Consider the following 23,160-nt stretch of genomic DNA (forward strand, 5'->3'; position numbering starts at 1 on the left):
CTCAGCTGCTACTCCACAGGGAGCACCAATAAGGCAGCAGCTGAATGACATCCATCACTGCTCCCTGAGGATCAGGAAGGGTAGAAGTGGATGGCATGTGTTTTTCTTAGAAGCATGTCCGTTTGGGGAAAAAAAATACTAAGAAGTGGTGATGAGATATTAAATTACCTTATGTGAATTATTGTCACATAACAAAGAATGAAAGAACAGTTCAGATTTTCTTTAAGGAAAATTTTCTGTTTTAATATATGAGTTATATTTAAAGAAGCCTATCGATAAAATTAATTTTCCAAAATCAGGAAGGCTTGGTTTAGCTTTATCCTTAGACAGGTGAAGCAGACACACTGGCTTCTGTCCAACACATACCTGCCTAGAATTCTTAAACATTGTTAAGTCAACACCCAGGACAGGTGGAAATGGACATCCCAATTAAAAATATTTGAAAAATTTTAACTTTAAATATAAAAATACCCTCTCATCTTCCTGTTGATTTGTTGGTACCATTAGAATGCAACATCACAGCATCATTCAACTATAACAGAAACCTCCTAAGTGGTGAAACTCAATTTTCTAGATTAAAAAAAGAAAAACACACATACCTTGTTTCAATTTATAAGAGATTTCCCTTTTTTTAAATTGGTCGCTTATAGGACTGTTGATGCATTAATTAAATAAATGACTTATGGATTCAGAAAATATTGGTATAAGAAATATAAGCCTTTTACTTTGGTAATAATTTAACATATGGTTTCACTACACTGTCAACATTCAGTTAAAGAAGAATCTCTGAAGCATGAAGATTTTAGTTAACTTAATAAACTATCCCATGTGCTGTGTATATAAACATCCTATCACAACATGGGGCAGAGCATAATTTTGGAGAGGCAGTGTACAGACCTTCATATTCCGTGTAGTTCCTGAATTTTAAGCTTCTGCAGTATAGGTTTTCTCTGTTGCTGTTGCTAAAAGCTATAGTGCCACTCGAAACGACTGTGAAAATTTTTCTGAGTGATTTCAGATGAGTGATTCTGGAAGTGTGGTCTAATCTGATTTCTCTGGGGAGTTGGTAAAAAATTCATATTCCTAGGATCCAGACCCATCAAATTATAGGTTTAGGGGTGAGTAGGTCAAGAAATCTGTATTTTAACAAATTTCTCATCTTTTTGATATTTTAATATCAAAAATATTTTGAGAGTTTTGAGAACTACTTCTCGAATTATAGACAAGGCACATCTAAAATGATCTGTCACATTATCTACTGAAGCAAAGAGGAAAGCCTGCCAATTTTAAGAAGTCGTCTCTAGCCCAACCTCAAAATTGTCATTTATGGGAAATGCACTTTTTCATTTTGTTTTATCTTAGAACCAAATGGCTCATTCTACAGTTTTACTTGGGAAAAGGATTATGTCCAGAAGAGAGAAAATAACTTTTCACCAGATCATAGGATTCTCAGGTCCCAGAATCAGAAACCCCTGTTATTACTGCTCTGCATCCAAGAGTAAATAGATTCTGGGACTGATCAAGAACTAACTTCCCTCCCACTCCCCACCTTACCCCTGGGAAAAGGTGCTCCAATTCAACAATCAAAACCCAGGACAGTTTTCAAAACTTTATGAGTTCTGACCTACTCAATTATACTAATGAAAAGAATTATATTTTTACCAATTCTATAGTAACTACATTTATGTTTTCTCAAAGACTGGCAGTCACATAATAAAATGGATTACTCTAAAAATACTATAAATACTCTAAAAACAATGAGGTTTACAAAAAAATCCTTGTGTGTGTTTTTATATGGTAACAAGTTTCATTATTGCATAGGTTTGTCATACATAATTAAAGCACTTAAAGGTATGTCATGTTGTGTAAATTGAATAAACTCTTTTGGTCCTAAAGCTGCCTTTGCATTTATTGAGTTAATAAGATGGCTATTTAAAAATAATAAAATGTAAATCATTTTTCTAACAAGATTCATTTAATAATCTGCAAGCTTTAAAGAAGATGGTAAAACTTACAGAATGATTCATCAGCTGAAATTTGGATTGGAATGACCTCAGCAGAATCTAAAGTTATATGAAAATTAAAAGTTCAGTGCAATGTCTTTAATTCAGAGGGAGAAGAAAAAGAACTGCTAAAATAATTTTTGACCAAGTCTACCCCCAAATCTCCAATCCTGTGATTTAAAAACATTTTTTTTCATAGATAGACTAATCAAGATCATAAGACGATCTTCTAAAAAAGGTTACTCTATCAGTTACCTTAAGAATGGTATTATTTGATGCTGTAAATCTGTTATCCTGGATTATTTTTCTTCTATTTGAATAGAATCTTCATAGAGAAGACCCTGACAGGTTGCAAAAGGGTTAGCCATCTTGCTTGTCTTTTCATGAAAGTCTTCACCTTCATGTAGACAATCAGCTAAAGGGTTGGGAGTGAATACCTGATAAAACATTTCAAGTTGGAAATAATTTCCTCTCTTAAATCTTCTGTTTCATAATTGAAAGTATATTATGGACAATGAGAAAAATACCTAAGTATGATGACTCAATAAATTCGATGAAAAAGGTTCTAATTTTTAAAACAACCACTATAATACTACTCTGAATGAGTCTTTTTCAGTCTGTTTCATATGAATTCTTTTCATATGGAATAAATGGAGACATATTTATTATGTATTTTTCCCCTTGTGTGTTCATATGTGCAAATTATTCTTTCACAGAAAATATTGTACCCAAAATAGAGTTATAAAATAGAATTATACTATTTTGTTTGTTTTGTTAAGCCATTTTTTCCTAGAAAAAAAGAAAGATGTTGATGACATTTTTTTCATTGCTTTTTTTCTTTCTACTTTTGTCAGATCAGTATGCATTCTGTCGATATATGATTGACATATTTGTCCATGGGGATTTAAAACCAGGTATTCCAAACAATCCTTGTATTTGTCTGTTTTAATAGTCTTTGTTTCTGATATTGTCTGCTTTTTATGTATTAAACTGTTATTTTCATTTTTAAAAATTTGCATAATGCATGTGTAGATCTAGAATAAAACCAATAAAAAGCAGAAGTAATAACTGGCATTAGGGCCTTTAATTTTACTTTCTATGACTGCATGGCCTGTTGCAAATTAAGTCAGTTGAAAGCTAAAAAAGCGCTAATATCTTTATATACAAAAAATGCTAATATTTTTAATATCTTGGAGTGAAGAGGTGAATTATTTTGTTTTATTCTTGGTAAACTGAGAATAAAAGGCCTGTGACAATGAAAGCATTCTTCTTTTTTAGAAGTGAACAAAATTCATATTAAAATCCATCAAATATGTAATCTTTTTTTTTTCAAAACTTTTTGACTTTCTCATTTGCATATGAACTATGAACTTGGGTTAGCCACTCCAGAGAACTACTGATGATGGTGATTGTCAAACTCAGAGTTAACAGTCAACACAATGGGAAAAATTTTTTACTTAAAATAATTTATTTATTATTGATTAATTAAGACATTGTTCCTGTCTTTAAATGTTGCCCAGAGTGTAACAGGGAATTCTTTACCAACATCTTAATTAAGAATTTGTAACTTGATTGCTTGTACTCTGCCTTTTGCAGATTTAAAACTGACAGTACTATGTTCCTGTTTGGGGAAATATTTCTAAGAAGATGGTATGAGGAAGGAACTAATTTATGTTATAGTCATTGAAGGTGATTGTTTAAAAAAAACTATACTTTCTTTTCTTTATTTTATGAAAATCCTCCTAAAATATACAGTTATAATTCATGCATATATTGGCAAACAGGCATGCTGTATCTAAAATAACACATATAGATCCTGGAAAATTAGAAGATCATGAGAACTTCGGCTCTCAGGAAAACTAGCTAATTTTAGTAACTTATTCAAGTTAATTTCCTCCTCCTCCATTTCTTCTTTTCTTATCCCTTTCTAACTTTCTTATTGAGATAGAAACTGAAATGAAGAGAAAAACAGTGAAAAATTCAATTACTCACCTGGTAAAAATGATTAATTTTAACACTCGTATAGTATCATAGTAAAATTAAGTGGAAACATTGAAGAAAGTAGTTTAATATAGTGTAAAGAGAGGGCTTTGGACACAAATGCAGAGAGGAAATCAAATTTAATTTTATTTGCATAAGAACCCTACATACACAAGACCGTCATATACAGAAAGTTACAATGAGGTATAAATTGCTATTCTGAAATTAGAAATGGGAAAGGAAGGAGTTCCCATCGTGGTTCAGTGGAAACGAATCTGACTAGCATCCATGAGGGTACAGGTTTGATCCCTGGCCTCATTCAGTGTGTTAAGGATCCGGCATTGCCATGGGCTGTGGTGTAGGTCACAGACGTGGTTCGGATCTGGTGGTTGCTGTGGCTGTGGTGTAGGCCAGTGGCTACAGCTCCAATTCAACCCTTAGCCTGCGAACCTCCAGGGTATGGCCCTAAAAAGATAAAAAAAAAAAAAAAGAAAGAAAGAAAGAAATGGGATAGGGACCTGAGGCTCTCAAGGATAGCACAGGAGGGAAATTCACAGAACAGTTTTTTAAAAAGAGCAGATATTGGGTAATTAGATGTTTCCTTCCATATGGATGGTAATGCTTGGATAAAATTCTGGTAATAGCTTTTTTTTCTGGGAAAAAACAAAAAAACAATTTAAATCCTTTTAGGTACTTAAGGGATGGGAAGTAGTCTCTATTGAGCCTGCAGGGTCTCTACTGTTCAAAATAATCCACAAGCTAAAGTGGCACATCTTGGGGAGGTCTGTTCTGGACTCCAAGGATCCCTGCTTTGGAACTTGCCCAAGAAGTATCACAGTTCAGAAGCTGAGTTGGTAGATTGCTCCATCATTAGTCTAAGAATAGGTTATCTCACCTAAACCATTGCATCTCATTTCAGGAAGCAGTGATATAGGCGAATTCCCAAAGTTAGGCCTGTGGTGCAACAATAGGACATTAAATAAGAGACATTTTATATGGAAGGAAAAAAAAATAATGGTTAGTGATTGGAGTAGGCTATAGACCGAGTTTCTGAATTCTGAAGGCAAGCACAAGCAGTTGACAATTCTAGCGTCTAGATGTCCGACTTAAAGCATCTTAAGATGGAGTGGGGGCAGGTAGTAACAATCTGATAATTTTTTTTTCAGATTTGCAGTTTAAACATGTGTAGTGATCTTTCTGATTGACTATAGCAGCAGTTATGGTGATTGTCTACACATGAGTTGTTAAAACCTTTATGGCAATCCCATCAGTGTCTCTTTTATTCATCCTGATGCCCGATGGCTTTATTAAAGGTACAGGTTCTTGTTCTACCTGTCCAAAAAGAATTCTGGACAGAGAACTCAAAGAAAAATACACAGAAACTGAAGCGCAAAGAGAAGCAAAGAAGTGATTTCTTAAGAAGCAAAAATACGAACTCGGGAGATGAATGAGTGTCCTCAGGCATGAGGAGCACCCTGTGGGATTTTCTGATTTCCTTTTTTATTTCATCTGAACCTTCCAATAGGTATGAGGTTTTTTTCTTTAGGTGCAGAGTATTCATTGATAATAAAGTCCAGGCGTGATGATTACCTCTCCGTTTACCTCGACTTGCATTCCTGCACGCTGGGCTCCTGAAGCCATCGCACATGCGTCCTGAGAGCTATTTTTCTTGTTTCCCTTCCCATGCAGCGCCACACGCGGAAGGTTGTATAGCGGTCATTTTTGGAGCCCGGGCATTTTTATTGCGCATATTCAGCCATGCTCCACGGGTTTTTACGGCAGGGTTCCCTGTCCAGATGTCACAAAGCTTAATCAAAATCGAATTTATGTTCTTGTTGCTGATGCCATTCTTCCATCTTTCATGATCTCGTTAAGTACAGAGCAAGGAGGTGGCTTTGCCTTCCTTCCTAATGCCTATACGGGAGTGTTACCGGAAAGTAGGTTCTCCTCACAATGAATTCAGAGAAGAGATAGGGAGGTCAAGAAAGCAAAGGAGGATTTATTTAAGTGACAGTATATGCTCAAAGGGAGAGCGAGCGCCATCTCAGGTGAGTCACTATGAGTTTGTTTGGCACAACGAGGTTATGTTGGGTGTGGAAATGAAAATATTTATTGAGGAGGGAGGAGTTTGGGGCCGTATTCCCTGATTTTCATCTCAACTCCATCTTTCTGAGGGAAGGAGGGAATTTTATCCTTATTTAACCTTGACCAGGAGTGTCATGGCTTTGCTGCAAGACTGGAACGACTTATCTTTAAGGCTAATTTTATTGTAATGAGGCAGTAATGAGCAAAAGTTACATTCCAATGCCAGAGATTCCTGTCTCTTCCCATCTTTGTCTGCCTCCAGGACTCTTACCCGCAAAATGTGTGGTTTCCTGTCAGTACAAAGGCTCCTGCTTTTACTTCCTTGTCTGCCCTAGGACACCCCTTGTTCACAAAAAGTGTGCCCCCCTTTCTCTTCTTTCTTTGTTCATATCTAGCCATCCACCTGCTCTAACTTGAGGCTGTCTTTGAGTCCAGACCTGTCTTTCTTGCCTCCCCCAACACACTGTGCCTTATTTATTTATTTATTTTTTAGAGCCACACCCGCTGGCACACGGAAGTTCCCAGACTAGGGGTGGAACTAGGGCTCCTGCTGCTGGCCTGCACCACAGCCACAGCAATACCTGATCCTTAATCCACTGATAGAGGCCATGGATCAAACTAGGGTTGCTAGTGGGGTTCCTTAACCACTGAGCCAGGAAGGGAACACCTCAATCCTATTTTTAGTAAACATCTAAATCTAAAGATTTCCACCCTGCAGGGATGAGTCCTGTGACTCTTCCCTTTGTGATTTCTCTTTGTTCCACCTCTGTCAGTGTTAGCTTTATTTACCTTATTTCTAAATAACTTTAAAAATTTTCACCTTGTTGGGCAGAGTCCCTTGACTCTCCCCTCAACCTCTTTTCATTATCTTGTTAATTAACCTAATATTTTTATTAGCATCTGTAAGCCCCACGAGGTAAAGCTGAAACTGCATCCTGAAGCCTTTTTTTTTTTTTTAAATTAGGAAGTTCCTAAGGCTAGCCACTGTATTTCTTTGTGTCCACTATTTAATTTGACCTTTCCATAGGTACCAATAAAACATCTGTTTATGATGACAGCTTTCTAAAATTTTAACACTTTAGAAGTTTTTCCAATTCAAAGGACCCATCATCTGGTCTTTGGCAGGTAGGATCTTAATTGTGATTCAGACCAATAACCCTTTCTATGGCTTAATCATAGATGCAAGAGGTGTCCCCAAAGGTAAGTACAAAAAGATGCAGCCCACATTAGATCCAAAAAGTTTATACCAAAAAATGGTCTAAGAAAGCAAAGACCTTTGTTGCACAGGCAGTCAGGATGATGCAGTGCCAGCACTAACAAAGCAACAAAGGTTGAGATGAAAAAAGTCCCGTTATAACAATAATAGATTCTCCTGAGAACTGGCATGTCTGGACAAAGAGATGCCAGTCACAAGCTCAGGTTGTTGCCTCTACTTAGGACCAACTGGGTACAGCTGTTCTAAATCCTGGTCTGTTTGACTGGCAAATGCATGTGGGTACATGAACCTTCTGGATGGCAAACACCAGAAAGAATGATCTCCCTGATCATAAAGCCAAACAAACTCTCAGGACAGAGAAAAAGACAAAAGGATACAGAGACAAAAACTGTGACCATCTCTGGGAGGAAATGGATCAGTGAAGCCAAGAGTATTTTGCCAAATTTACCAGAGTCCCTAAGTCCCAAGGAACTAGCTCTACAAATATTTTTCTTGCTAATTAAAATCTCTTTTTTTAGTAGAGAGAGAGAGAGGGGAAAAAAAAAAAAAAAAAAAAAAGGATTCTTACCGCTTGTCAGATGTCCCAGTATCTCTCAGCCACAGCAGCCTTGTGGGGAGCAGAGTCCAGCCAGGGAAGTTTATCTTACCACTAAGCCAGCTGTCTGGGAGGAAGAAAACTTTCCTCCACTCTGCTAAGTTCTAAGAATTAAATTGATATGAGACAGATTAGCAGGGGAAAAAAAATCAAATTTAATTTCATACATACAGAATTTCCCCGCACACAAGAGACCTCACATATCAGAGAGATTCACAGACAGAAAAGTAAAATGATCTAAATATTGGCATCCTGAACTAGAGAAAGGGATAGGGGCCTGGGGCTCTCAAAGACATGAGAGTATTTCACAGGACAATTAAAAAAAAAAAAAAAAAAAAAAAAAAAAAAAAAAAAAAAAAAAAAAAAAAAACAGCTGTTAGATAATTAGATATTTGTCCTGCCACAAAGATGATGACACTTAGATAAAAATTATCTCTTGCAATAACTCTTTTTCTGCAAAAAATCCCCAACTTAAATCCTTGTAGGTAGTTAAGGGAGAAGCAGTAGTTTCTCTTGAGCCTGTAGGATCTTGATTGCCTTTAGCTCAAAAAAATCCACATGCCTAGGTGGCACGTCTTGGGTAGGTCTGTTCTGAATTCATATACTCTTAGCCATACAGGAAGATCCCTTCTAAAGTCATACAGAAACATTCTCTAAGAAACCATGATTTCAAATCTCTAGTACTATATATTTTTCAAACTCTTGAAAATAATTTCCAAGTGCAACAGTATTAGATGTCTTAATACCATTTGTTGACTTTCTAATTGCTTTCATAGTTTATTTCAACTACCGGCGTTCTTGATTTGGAAGGCTTGTTGCTTTAATGTGTAAGAAATTAAAGAATATGTATAAATTAGTATTTCTTGTAAAGGGTAGGAGGTAGAATGGAAGAAATGAGAGAAAGGAAACCTGTGTGGTATGCCCACTGTTTCATGTAATAAATTATATAAAGCTTCACACATATACAGGAAGAAAATTAATAATATTATCTTTGTTGGTGAGATAATACATAAGATGAAGTGAAAAAGCACTAAATATGGCTTGCATTTTGAAAAGTAAGGAATGAGAAACAAGATATAATCTGTGCATATTAATTTAGAGAAAATGCAAGTGATAAGACTTTGACTCTGACTGACAATTATAGAATAAAATAATTCCTGCCAAGTTTATTGCTCTGCATGTATCCAGTATTTATAAAACATTTGTGCTTCCATCTGTTTCTGTTTGGGATTAGTGGAACACCTGTTATTGTTTAGTTAGAGTTCATTATTAATTATTGGTAATGAGTTTTTAAAACTACGGTTTGATTTTTCCCTCTGGGATAAAGTTGTTTTTTTTTTTTTTTTTTTTTTGTATTCTATTTCCCCACCCTCAAAAGTAGCCCAAATTCAGTTCAAATCTGAAAAACCTTGTTAAATGTACTGACATCATGATGTAAGGCTCAAGTTTTGCCTTTTTACCCCATCCAATAAAAATACTTCTAATATAGCCTTAAAATTTTTTAAGTTATCTGATGATGAACTGATTTGGCCTTTCTGATTCTCAATTACAAGGACGATCTTGATTAGGATAAGATGATTTTATTGTATTCAGCTTAAAATTCTCTTGTACTGACTCACTCTATATTAAGTTGAAAAATTAAGAAACTTCTATTTCAACCTAAAAAGTTAATGTATGGTAATAAGACTGGAACTATGAGCAACTGGAGTAGACGTCTATCTAAAATACGTAATTTTAGGGATGTTGTAGACACCGAAGAGCCCCTTTCTTAAGAAATACTTTCTTTGCTGCCCTTCAGTGACCTAACAACCCTACCATTAGATCTCCTGAATGGGTAGATGGTCAGTGTAATAGGATGCATTTTTGAACAGCTGACTGGGTAGACGGTCAGTGTAATAGGATGCATTTTGAATAGCCCTAACCTGCTTTAGGTAGGTGGGAGGGGAAGAAAACAAGAGGGAGAGATGGAGAGAGGAATAGTGAGATCCCATCCTCCCATGGGGGCTGTCCGAAAGCTGATGATCCTCACTCTCTGCACCACCGCCCCCACGCAGGGTAAAGTGGTCTAGTTGTCATTTTCTTTTAATTAATTAATTTATTTTTTAAAATTTTATTGAGTTATAAGTAAATACAATATTATTATATTAGTTTCATATATACACAATAATGATTTGATATTTTTGTATACTATGAAATGATAACCACGATATATTCAGTTACCATCCATCGCTATGCACAGTTTTTACATTATTGACTATATTGCCTATTTGTGCATGACATCCTTATGAGTTATTTGTTTTATAGCTGAAAATTTGTACCTCTCAGGTCTCTTTACCTATTTCATCCATCCCTAGATCCTCCTTCTCTCTGGCAATCCCACCAGTTTATTCTCTGTATCTATGACTTTGTTTCTGTTTTTTTGTTTGTTTGTTTTGTTTTTTATATTCCAACTATAAGTGAAATCATATGCTATTTCTTTTTCTCTTTCTGATTTATTTCACTTAAACCTCCAGGTCCATCTACGTTGCCTCAAATGACAAGATTTCATACTTTTTATGGCTGAGTAATATTCCCCTGAACAGATATATTCCATTCATCTGTTGATGGATACTTAGGTTGCTTTCAATTCTTGGCTGGTGTAAACAGTGCCACAGTGAACATAGGGAAGCATATGTCTTTATGAATTAATAGTCTTATAGGAAAACTGTTAAAACTAGTCAAAGCAAACATTGGTTGAAACACTGAGACTCAGTTTACAATGTGTTTAGTCTTTTTGTTTTTCATTTCTTTTAGAAATTGATAGTACAGATGGTTAAGATAAAACCCTGTAGACTTATTAATCCTCATCAGCCTTCCAGTAACTCCAATTTCCTTTTCCATGCTTTGTGACTAAGCACATTTTTCTTAAGTAACAGACTACTGATAGTTTCATTCCTTTAGGTAGACTCTTTGAAAGAAACATCATGATCTTGCTGGGCATTTCTGAACACTCTCTTCATCAGCTTCTACTTGGGCTGGATAAATTACATACATTGCTGCACAGAGTCAACTGAGTTAAACAAGAGACACATTTCTATAAATAAGAAATCACATGGCTCACAAACCCTTTTATACTCACATAGGTAAAGAAATCAATTTAATCGTCCAGTTCAAGGACCAGGACTGTCACTTAGTAATTTTAACACTTTTTTCAGCTTTTCATCTCTGTAGCCATTATGAGTGAAGTTCAATATAAGTTAAAGTTTATCTCTTAGAAGATATCCCACTATTGAAATTCCAGCTACTGTCTGACTTTTACTTGAGCCAAGAATTTATGTCAAGGTAATTTATTCTACTTTCTGTGCCATTTACTCTCTTAAAATTGAAGGTATTCACCTATCAAAATCTTCTCTGACTATAATAAGGTATTCTTTGGCAGGCTGTATTCTGATTCTACAGGTTTTAAGTCCATAGCTAGAAAGAGCCTCAAGAAATAAGTTAGTACTCTCATTTTATTAAGATCCTTTTCTCAAACTTTAGTGGTGCTTAACTGCTTTTTTGGTTTGATCCTGCTGAGAAGAGGTCAAATGTAATTGCATTATAGTCACTGTTATTTAATGGTTTAATCTAATGTATTTTAGAGCTCAACTGGCTGTATTGGAGACGACTAGGTAAAATTTAGCCTTGCTTTACTATTCTCCAAAAAAATCCTCCTCCTGAAAAACATATTCACTTTAGTTCCAAACATCTTTTTTTTTTTCCACAAAAAAAAAATGCTGGGAGTTTTGATGTTACTCAATAAGCATTTGTTGAACCTCCTCTACAAGATGATAATCCAGAAAATAGATAAGACATAGGACAAATAATTTTATAGCTAAGGATAACTTGATAGGTATGCATTAATGCAATAGAGATTTAGAAATTTTCCATGCTAATCTCAGTATACTAGGAATAAATAGTTTTCCTCACTTATCATCTGGCCCTCTTAATGCTTCTTAATAGTTTAAGTCACTTAAAATTGTGTACAGAGGTAAGATTAAAGGAATAGTGAAAATTGTGATAAAAGCTTAACCATAGCAAAAATAAATGTTTATTTCATCAATTCCCTGGTTTTGAAGGCATATACACTCCAAATTGGAAACATCTTCTTAATGAAACTAAACTGCTCATCACTTATCATGCCTACATTGTATCCACCTTGTAGATACCAGTTTCAGATTTCAAACAGATCTTTCAGAGACTCTGGGGTATTGTTACTTCAAGTTCTTTCAGAACTTGCTTCATCAAATTGCAACAACTGAATCTTTGAGATTGTTGGTAGCTCATAATTTTGTTGAAAAGAGAATGTCATCTTCATTCCATAATTGTAAAACATTTTTATTTTTAGATGTATTTACTGGAATGTATTAATATTAACTAGAATGATAAATCCAATAATTTTAAAACTTACATATTATTAGTTCTTCTGATTTCTTCAGCATTGTATACCTAAAAATATAAATTTTGTCACACAGATTTTATAAAAAATGAAAGAGTACTGTAACATAAGATTTTAACAAATTGAGATGTTTCAGGTTCTTGCCACAAAATATTGCATGGTAAAGTTTTAGTTGAAGAACTAACTGGATGAGAATATCTTATTCCCTTTTGTCCTTAGAAATGTATTGTCCACTCATTGATTCTTGAGTTTGAGAAAATTTACTGTCATCTGAAGATTCATCATCTGGAATTTCACTTGAACGATCAATTTCAATTTCACCCTAATCATAAAGGTTTAGTGTACTGCTATCTATCTTTTTACATTCATCTTCTGATTTACCCAGAAACTTAAATGTCTTCCTGTGCCAATATTCTTCTCTCTGCAGTAACAGATGGAAAATAAAAATTCTAGATTCTAAAATGTATTAAATGAAACTAAAAGTAGACAGTAAAAATGTCTCCAGGCTTTTATACCTTCTTGAATGATACAAAACTTTAGTCAGCACAATGAAGAAACTGAATGATGATATAATCATGATTTATTTTACAACTACATCATCCTTTTAGGCAGGTCCATTAAGCTTCTATTTTCTTGTTGTTTTTTCTTTTTAGAATTGTTGGGAATAATTGATGAATAATGATGAAATAATTCCTAAGTAGGTAAAATGGAAAGTACTTGAGATATAGGAAAAATAAGAACATGAAGATCTCATAATGTGTCCTAAATTTTTAAAACTGTCCAATGGTGTCACGTGGTAATTATAAGATAGAATGAGTTTTATTGTTTAAAAATAATTAATTTTTTTCTTTGTTCCTTGGAAGACCTATAAGAAAAAATAAGATGAGAAACAGTCTCTATGAATATGAGATTGACTTTAGTGGGCCCATATAGTATACTGGGAACCAATGGAGAAAATATAAAGGTGGGACCACACAAGCCAGATTTAAATACTTTGCAGGGTTTTTTGTTTGTTGGTTTGTTTGTTTTTGTGTCTTTAGTCTTGAGAATTTCTTTATAAAATTCATTTCTTAAGATTGTTAAAATGATCAAATAAAATAACATATGCATATCTCCTCTCCCCCATTTTTTTTTTTTTTGGCTTTTTCCTTCACTATGGGAATTTATGCAGAAAGACAATACTTCTAGTGTAAAAGCTCAGAGAAAATCTTATGTAAGAAGTAAGAAATGTAATGAACCTTGAGAAATTGGTAGGATATGCCTATATCAACTTAAGAATAAAGACATTTAAGGCTGAGGGATAATAATTAAGGCACAGAATCATAATATCTTGAAATGTTCTTTTGTGATAATCAATTGTTGAGCATTTACTTTTTGCTAGGCCCTTAAAAATAATCTTATTTAATCCTTATAAAACTTTGAGAGTAGAGTGTTAAAATTATCTATGTTTTATAGATGAGAGAATTGAGGCACAGAGAGTATAGGTGTTTTGTGCAGGTCATACACAGTGTAGACAGAGGATTCAAATCCAGACTTGCCAATGTCTAAAGCCCTCAGTATTAAGATCGTATCTCTCTCTTCCCAGACATAGACAGGGAACTGTCAGTGGTTCACTTTGGTTGGCACTCAAGAGACTAGAAAGAGAAACAAGATAGGAAATGTACTAGATGGTTTTGAGAGAATGAAATTGGAAAGACCAGTTAGGGTAAGTCTGAGGAAAAGAAGTAAAGCTTAACTTTGGGAGGTGGTAGGAGGATAACTAGGATGATTTTAGAAATATCACAAAGTTAAACTCATGGGATTTATTAATAATGATGCCATAAGAAAGGAAAGGAGAAGCTTATTCAGAAATTGTTGACCCAAAGGGATGCCCTAAATAGGAAGTAAAGAAAGAGAGTGCCCACTGGAGGAGCTAGGACTGAAGAAGAAGGAGACTTTGAATCCACCCATTCTTTTTGTCCTTTAGCTGTGCCCATAGCATGCATTAGTTCTCTGGTCAGGCATCAACCTGTGCCATGGCAGTAAGTAGAGCCACAGCAGTGACAACTCCAGGTCCTTAACCTGCTGAGCCACCATGGAACTCCTGAATCCACGTATTCTTAAAACCACAGATGCAAAAGGAGTTGCAAAAGAAGAATAGGTGAAGATTCCAATCCAGACATCATTTGCTAAGCATCTGCTGTATACTAAGCTTCATTCTGGGTATTTTCACGTACTTTACTTACATAATTCTCACAACAAACTTTGAAGTATGCAGTTAGAGAATCAAATGTAGAGTTTTCAAGAAGAGGTCAGGGGTGGAAATCGAGTTTCCAGGAGAGTGCACGAAATCCAGGAGAGTGGGTGAAATCAGAGTACAAACATGGAATATCTTCTGTGTGCTCAGCAGTCCCAAACTGAGCCCAGTAAAAGACCTAGGAATACTAACAGATGATCTCTACTCTAATAAAGAGAATGGATGACTATTTGAAAGAGACACAAACAAACAAAAACAGCTAATAAATAAAAGAAAAAAATTTAAACTTGAGAGATTGCATAATACAGACACTAAATGTTATAAGTTTCAGAGGAGGGACATCTCTAATTTTTGGTGTCGGGGGAGAAAATGTGCATCTTGAACTTGAAAGATGGATAATATCTGGCTAACTGCCAAGGAGTACATAGGGCTTGCTTTGTTATGAATGAAAGAGAAAATGAATGAGGACATGGCAGTGCCTGTGAAATTGATGTGTTTATATGACAATGAGGATATCAGACAGGCAAGAAGATAAATTAAGATTAGAGAACATTGGGGCATAAGAAGTGAGGTTTGTGGTGAGAGATTACAGACACTTGGTCAATCAGGCACAGTTGATACTTGGCATAGAAGAGAATCTTTGAAAGATTTAGCATAGAGCAATGACACAACACCAGTGTTTCAGAGAGTAAGGTGAGGTAGCCCTATGCTTAAGGGATTAGAAACAGACAAAAATTGTGGCGCATTGCTAAAGCTGCTGAGTTGAAAATGTGGTTTGGAAGGAAGGAGGGGCACATTTTACAAGCCATTTTTTCATGAGGGTGGTAATAGGAACTGTATATACGTGACTTAAAAAATTAATACTGCAACTGAAAATGCTACTCCACATTGCAACTCAGAATGAGGTCTAGATATAAATAAGAAACGTGAAATATGTGTGACTATTGGCCAGAAACTTGGTGTAGTAAAGAATGTGCTAGAAGCTGTTCATAACCTAAAAGAGAGCAATAGTTTCCTTTCCTTCTTTGGAGATTTGCTGTTTTGCATTGTTTTATTTGGATTCTTTGGAAGTCACTTTTTAATGTGTGGCCTTTACAGGTAGTGAGAACAGGTGGTTAGCCACACAGACTCCCGAGCCAGACTGCATGGTTTCCAATCTAGGCTGTGCCACTTGCTGGAAATTATAACGTTTGTCAAGTTAATCAATCTCTTTAAACCTCCATTTCCTCCCCTGTCAAATGAGGTTGATAATGGGATTGTTGCAGAATAAGTGAGCAGATGGTCAAAGTGCACTAAGAGTCCAAAGCTTTCCAAGTGTTGGCTCTTCTTTACTAATTGAACACATACCTAAGGGTTGTCACAAGCAAACTTTAATAGAGAGAGGAAAACACTTTTTAGAACCACATCAACAAATTACATGTCAGACCAATTTTGCCCACTCTAGCCATCTGATTCTTCTACTTGGTTTTACTGTCTATATGATGTGGGTAATGCTACATAATTTAATGTGTTATATTGAGTATCATATAAAAAAATCTGCATTATATGTATTAAAGAGTTTAAGTGTCTTCTAGATGAGTTCAGGGAACTGTTAGATTCTGTAGGTATACCAGTGAACAAATATGCATGAAGCCTACTTCTCCTTTAAAACAGGATAACATCTGGAGTTCCCGTTGTAGCGCAGTGGCTAATGAATCCGACTAGGAAACATGAGGTTGTGGGTTCGATCCCTGCCCTTGCTCAGTGGGTTAAGGATCTGGCGTTGCCATGAACTGTGGTGTGGGTCGCAGATTTGGCTCGGATCTGGCCTTGCTGTGGCTCTGGTGTAGGCCGGTGACTACAGCTCCAATTAGACCCCGAGCCTGGGAACCTCCATGTGCCGCAGGAAGTGGCCCTAGAAAAGGCAAAAAGACAAAAAAAAAAAAAAAGGATAACGTCTTACTTTATAGGGTTGAGGTATGAAATAATCCATGCATATACACATCCACCTACAACACTACTTGACTGTGATATGTACTATTTAAATGTATAGTGGTAGCGGTGGTGCCCAAATATGGCAAAATTATGGTTTTCTACCTACCATGTCTTACTATCTTTCTGATTTAATTACCACATATTATTATCATCCTCTCCCTAGCAAGTCTTTCTTTACTGCTTTATATACACCTTCAAGAAACATTTGCCTTTAAATCCCTTTGCCTCATACCTTTCCAGATACATGATGTTTATTGAATTGAATTCATGATGTATAATATTTATCTCAATGGAAAAAAATATTGATGATCATCCCAGAGCAGCCCTCTTTATTCATTCCTGGAAATAATCTTGTTATTTAAAAAGATGACAGCTTTCTAAGCATTGCAAATAGGTCTTGTGTGAAGATTCTTAAAGAAGTTATTGGTGGTATCTCTAGAGACAAAGGCTCAGAATTAACAAAGCTGATTCACTGTGTGCATCCTAAACTGCAGGCAGCATATAGAATTAGATGGAAGTGAGGAGGAAAAAGGAAAAGAGAGCCTACACTTCATAAGGGGCTGCATAGTTCCTGGACTTGACATGACCCCATGGGAGTTGCCTTCTGATTATTTGAAGTACAGGGAAGCTGTTCAAGATAACCGAATTTGACTTTTGTATTTGTCCCAATCAATCCATTAAACATTCTAGTCATTATAAATAGCTAGAATGTGCAGAAATAGATCCAAGCACTTCTGTGAGGCTGTGATTCCTCAGATGCTGACTACTCTCTCAGTCAGCTTCATTGTGATCAAGGGCATTAGGTTTGGGGAGAAGGCCAGTAAGTGCCCCCGCAGTGTAATGTCCATAAGACTTCACTTTCTCTTTGTCCATTTAAGGAAAACAAACTGAGGACCTCATATTTCATTTTTCTCACGTTCTCAAAATTTGGTCTCCTAGCCTTTTGAAAGAGGTGTCAGATTCTAGAGGAATATCTTTGCTGTGAGGGAGCTTTCGTTACAGTGTCATTTTGGTCTAGCCTTGTCACTATTAATGGCATGGACCTGCTGTCAGACAAGAATAAATTCCTTCCCAGGTAGCCTACTGGGACTATTCAAAGCATGTTCTAAAATAGTCTGAAAAGGAACAAATAATGCAGAGTAATTTGAATTGCTGCATGAGAAGCAAGGAAAATTAGGGTTTAATCAAAGAATTATCAAACTAATTAGGTGTTATTTATTAATGTGTCATGTCTTGTAATAATCTTATCTGTCAGTTTATATGCAAGAGCGCAGATTAAAAAAGCATTCTGGTAATTATGTGAATATATTCCCCTAATGCTATTCTAAGGTTCATTTGGGTGGCCCAGTAGATAAAGAATAGGAAATCTATAGCTTTCTAACTATTCAAATAAGTGCATATTTCCTATCCCTTTTCCTAAGCAGGTCTTATTTTATTTTATTATTTTTTAAGCTGCCCTTATTTTAAACATAGAAATAAGGATGGCCCATATCTATTTTGATGTAACTAATTATAAACTAAGTAGATTGATGTAGCTGCTTTCAGAGAGACCTAGTTAGTAAACAAATATTCCTTGCCCATAGCTTTTATTCCTGTACAGGATGTTTGTGCAAGATGGAGACAATAATGAGTTTTGCAATGTCAACATTAATGTTACAGTTTGTAGACTGTTCAACCTGTCATTCAGTATTTTTTGATCCCAATTCCATTACTGCTGTTCTAGGCCAAAATATTTTACAATTTGGTTTTCTAAAATTGCTATTTCTAAAATAGCAATAATACTGTTATTCCCACAGAATAGTTGCAATTATTCCACCTTTAAAGATGGTTTGTTTTGCCTATTTATTTTGCCTATTGTTTTGCCTATTTGCCTTAAGATCCAAATTGATAAGCTCAAAGTCATCCTATCAGTCACTCTCCTAGTAGTTATTGAATCCTGAGTATGTATTCAATATGGTGGTCATGACTTTCAAAGCAGAAAGAGGTAACAATCTAGTCAGAAACCATTGCCATTAAGACAATAAGCAGTTCATAAAGAAACTGGAGGAGAAAATGGGAGAAGGTACTGCTTTAGGACTTAACCATATGATGCAGGTTATACTCACTGTAAATGCCTAGAGAGAAAAGGGCCACAGAGGCTGAGACAGGCTTGGTAAAAGTGTTGTCCTAGTATTTTGTCAGTGTTATCTTCAGCTTTATTCTGATTTTCTTAATTAGTTGAGTACAATGAGTTTAGTATTTATCCTTTTTTTAGGTGGTCAATTTTTTCAATCCAAGAGGGGGAAAAAAATAGTGATATAATTAGACGTACTTTTTTATTTACAATACCAAGTGAAAAACCAACAAAGGGTAAAAGCCAAACAAAGTAGCATCTCACCCTATGCCACAGGGTGTCCTTCTAAATTAGACCCTGATGTGTAATCAGTGTCTGTCCTTTGTCATGTAAACTTAATTATATTACATTTCTCAAACACCCGCTACTATTTTTTCAGTAGTTCTGCTTTCTGGTTCATATTCTATTTTCCTGAATAAGAAGCTGTCACCTATAAACCACTTTTTTTTTTTTTTTTTTTTTTTGCAACCACTCACATTGTTTAGGTAACAAGCACATGTTTAGTGGATAAGATCTGTAGCAATCAGAATCTCTTATACAAAGTGAGGAAAATAGGCAAAGAAAAAGCACCAATATTGTCATATTGAAACATCATGAAAAACAAACTGATGATTTAATCTTCTCTTATAAGGAGGTTGTATAAGAAGTAAACCTTTTTCCATTTTCTGTTATTCATGACAGTGATTACATTAACAATGATTTTTTTCCCCAGAGGAATTTTTTTTGTGTGTGTAAATTATAAATAGCCTTCTGGCAGACACTGGATAAGCAGTGTGTATTATTCTAAATGACAAAATAACATCAATTATACACAATTTAAAATAGGAAGAGAAGTTGGATGATTTCCAACGGTGTCATTCAAGGGAGAATATATTTGTGAATTTAAGTATGGTGTTAAGTCTATTAAATAATAATTATTAACATGTTTCCATTTTATCCTTTATCTATTAGGTACAAGCACTGAAATATTTAAATTTATGTTATCTTCCTGTAATTGAAAAGATAAGGAATTTTGTCATTTTTATGAAAGCACCCAGTAGAAAATTCTCCACTGAAACAAAATATCAAACCCTTTTTTTCTCTTCCTTAGGTAAATTCCAAAACTAGAAGATTCTTTATTGATTGACTCTATGGTCCTTCCTTAGGCTTTTCATATCTCTTTGAATTGCTTATAAACATGGAATATTTTCATGTGTCAGAAACAATTTGGAAAAAAAAGGAAAGAATTTTCTCACAGGTGGATATAATGGATAGGACAATTATAGCATCCCTTCCCTTTGCCAAGTCCTATGTGATGTGGAAATAGCTATAGAAGGGTGTTAAGCTGGTTTTATTTTGTGTGAATGAGATCTCTGCATAAAAGAAGAACAACAGTGTTTTTCAAATGTCATGAAATAGCTTAAAAAACTATCTCCTTGTATTGTGGATAAGGAGAAAGGAAATTCACAATGAACCTTCAATAGCAAACGTGGCTTACTTAAAGCTGGAGAAAAACTCAGGTAGTCATCCAGACATCATTCTGCATCTGCCCTTGAAAGACTTTTGAGGACTGTCTGAGATGATGATGACAACACTGATGATGGAAAAGATTTACCAGTTACTGGGGACTCACAGTGTACAAGGCTCTGTGCTAATAAGCACTGCATATGGATCATTTCACTGAATTCTCACCAAACCGAAGGAGGTGGGTTGTGACTTCTCCACCTATAGATTAGGAAATTGAACCTGGAGGAAGTTGCAGAATTTGCTAAGATAGCTGGATACTGTCTCCAGCACTGTAGGGAGAATTATAAATATTTTTTGAAGAGGGGATATTTCCTCTTAGGTTTCCTTTCTCTCTTCCTTTTCTTTACTCTGTTACTCTGTTTTGAGTGGTGTAATTTGACGCAAACTCACAATCTCTGTTTCCCTTATAATGAAAATTTGGCATGTACTCCTAAATTTTGCCAAAACAACTGTCAAAGAAAGCAGGGTAATCTGCTGAAAACCTTTAGCTGCCTGTGTTGGTTTGTCAGTGAAAGGAATCCGTGTAGAATGGGCAAGCAGGGTGGACTGTGATTCCATACTCAAGAACACAAATGGCTTCTCATCAAATTTATTGGAGGCATCTTGGATATGGTTTACTTTTAAATTTCCTGGGTATCTGTTAAGCTGGCCATAGGTGTGATAAAATATCGCCCAGTTCCATCCTTAGATTTTTAGGGGAACTTTATTCTTAGCAGTTAGAGTGACATTAAATTGAGATGGAAGAGAATATAGAGTAAATTTATCTCTAAAGTTGTTGGTGGGTCCTAAAGTTACTGAGAATGGCAACAGCAAATTCTAGTATTTGAGCATTGGTTTAGCAATTGACTGTGTGTCAGTAACCTCGTTGGGCAAACTTTCTAGTCAAACCAGCAGAAAAGGTCTGAGACAAAAGGAGACATTATTTATTCTCCACGCTTGGATAGTTTACAAAAATGTCAATCCTCCTACCTTTTAAGAATTGAAATTGTTAACGCATTTTATAAGTGTAATGACTTTATCTTGGGAAACATCTTTTATTTCCTCAGTTTTTTGTTTGCTACTCAAGTCCCCAGTGATCGATAATTTTGTGTGACTTGATTTTCAGTCTTTGAGTAAATCACTAAAGTGTGTTGGATCTCTAAAACCTAAACTATATATTTTGACTTAGGAACTATGGCAAGTTAAATATACTCATATTTAAGAATGTGCCATGTTTATATAATGACCTAGTTGGTAAACAACAACCCTATTGCAACTGATACTTCTGTTTTAGTAACAATAAACAATTAATTAAATGTATAATAGACCATTGTTCGTTAGTAAGTTAACATGTAATGGGGGAGGGGATGTCAATAAAACTGTGGGTTTTTAACTCAAAATTTTATTGAAATTTTGTGATTTTTCTTAAAATTTATCCATTTTTAAGTCTATTCAAGTATGTCTTTAAAATTTTAAACATATGTATAATATATAAAATATTTTTCTTGGAAAAATTGAATTCTATAAGATAAACCACCATCATACCATTAGAGAGTAGGCATCTCCACCCTGATAAAGAATGTTAGAGTTCCCATTCTGGCTCATCAGGTTAAGAACATGACCAGTCTCCATGAGGATGTGTGTTTGATCTCTGGCCTTGCTCATTGGGTTAAAGATCTGGCATTGCCACAAGCTGCAGCATAGGTTGCAGATTTGGCTTGGATCCATAATTGCTGTGGCTGTGGCATAGACCTGCAGCTGCAGCTCCAATCCCTAGCCCAAGAACTTCCATCTGCTGCAATTGTGGCCTTAAAAAAAAAAAAAAAAAAAAAAAAAAAAGGAATGTTAGACATGTTCGACACTAGAAAACAACATCTCAGAGACCTAATTTGAATTAATTATAACTTTGAAAATTGAATTGACATAACTGATGGTTAAAAACATATGTTACTTGTATTTCAAATCATCTTCAAATGAAACAAGGGTTAAAATGTCTATTAAAAATATCATTTTTGGAGTTCCTATCATGGCTTAGCAGAAGCTAATCTGAATAGTATCCGTGAGGACATGGGTTTGATCCCTGGTCTCACTCAGTGGGATTCAATGAGCTGTGAGCTGTGGTTTAGGTTATAGATGAGGCTCGGATCTGGTGTTGCTGTAGCTGTGATGTAGGCTGGCTGCCATAGCTCCAATTTGACCCCTGGTCTGGGAACCTCCTATGCAGTGGGTGTGTCCCTAAAAAGAAAAAAAAGAGGCACAAATTTCCAAAATAAGTCATGGGGATGTAATTATAACATAGGGAATATACTCAATAATATTTAAAAAAAATATATATATATATCATTTTGGCATAATATAGAATACCACACTTAAGATCTATTTTCTTTGGATTATTTTGATTGATTGTATAATTCTAAAGCATACTATAACACAATGTTTGTACTGAATTGAAATTGTTTAGCATTATTTTAAATATAATTGCATATTTTGTTCATTCCTTCTCCCATTATGCTATTTCTAAAATAAGACAGCATTCTGCTGTGCAAAGAGCACTACATTAGGAGTCCACATAGATGGTTCTATTTATATGTCACTTGGGTGAAATTAACAAGTTGTTCAGATTCTTTGGATTTCAGTGTTCTTAGTAAACTCTGAAATTTCTTCTGGCACTAAAATACTATTAAAGTTACATCTATAGGTACAATATTCTTTAGGCTGAAACATACCACAATGGATGGTTGACCTAGCTTTTCCATTTAAGGGAAACTATAGATATTCAGAATATACTTCAGGTGTTTTATCTCAATTAAGCTTTCTAACTAATGAAGTTACCTTTCTTATCTTTGACCTTTAGCTGGGTTTTTCCCACTAACCATGGATAAATGCATTAGTGCTTTATTTTCATGGACGAGTGCCATTCCATTCATGCACAAACTGGTAAAGATGCTCACAGAAAGCAAATGAATAATTTGGTCTGGAACTTTATAAATGAAAAATAGAAAACCAAAAAATAAATAACTAACATTTTATTATTTTTTATAATTAAATTAATAAAA

At 35.1% G+C, this 23,160-nt stretch overlaps 1 protein-coding gene and 1 long non-coding RNA gene across 55 annotated transcripts in view; one reads left to right on the forward strand and one right to left on the reverse strand.

Moving 5' to 3' along the window:
* TRDN (triadin) overlaps positions 1 to 23,160 on the forward strand; it is a 386,488-nt gene that overhangs the window by 126,619 nt on the left and 236,709 nt on the right. For all 50 annotated transcript variants that reach the window (XM_084957615.1, XM_084957622.1, XM_084957696.1 and 47 more), the window contains one exon: positions 2,858 to 2,917. In XM_084957615.1, coding sequence (XP_084813741.1) covers positions 2,858 to 2,917 — 60 coding nt within the window. The remainder of the gene's footprint in view (positions 1 to 2,857; positions 2,918 to 23,160) is intronic.
* LOC110260190 (uncharacterized) overlaps positions 1 to 23,160 on the reverse strand; it is a 56,183-nt gene that overhangs the window by 7,465 nt on the left and 25,558 nt on the right. For 2 of the 5 annotated variants that reach the window (XR_014804754.1, XR_014804752.1), the window contains 2 exons: positions 7,853 to 7,983; positions 4,105 to 5,771 (listed from right to left, as the gene is read on the reverse strand). This is a non-coding gene — a long non-coding RNA (uncharacterized LOC110260190). Of the gene's footprint in view, positions 1 to 4,104; positions 5,772 to 7,852; positions 7,984 to 23,160 lie in introns of those variants that run through there. The other 3 variants (XR_014804751.1, XR_002343036.2, XR_014804756.1) reach the window with 2 other exon arrangements.

The sequence above is a fragment of the Sus scrofa genome, chromosome 1 (genome assembly GCF_054392235.1).
Source record: "Sus scrofa isolate SSC_HxYL_T2T_F1_AM1 chromosome 1, Sscrofa_HxYL_maternal_Yorkshire_Landrace_v2.0, whole genome shotgun sequence".
Taxonomy (NCBI): Eukaryota; Metazoa; Chordata; class Mammalia; order Artiodactyla; family Suidae; genus Sus; species Sus scrofa.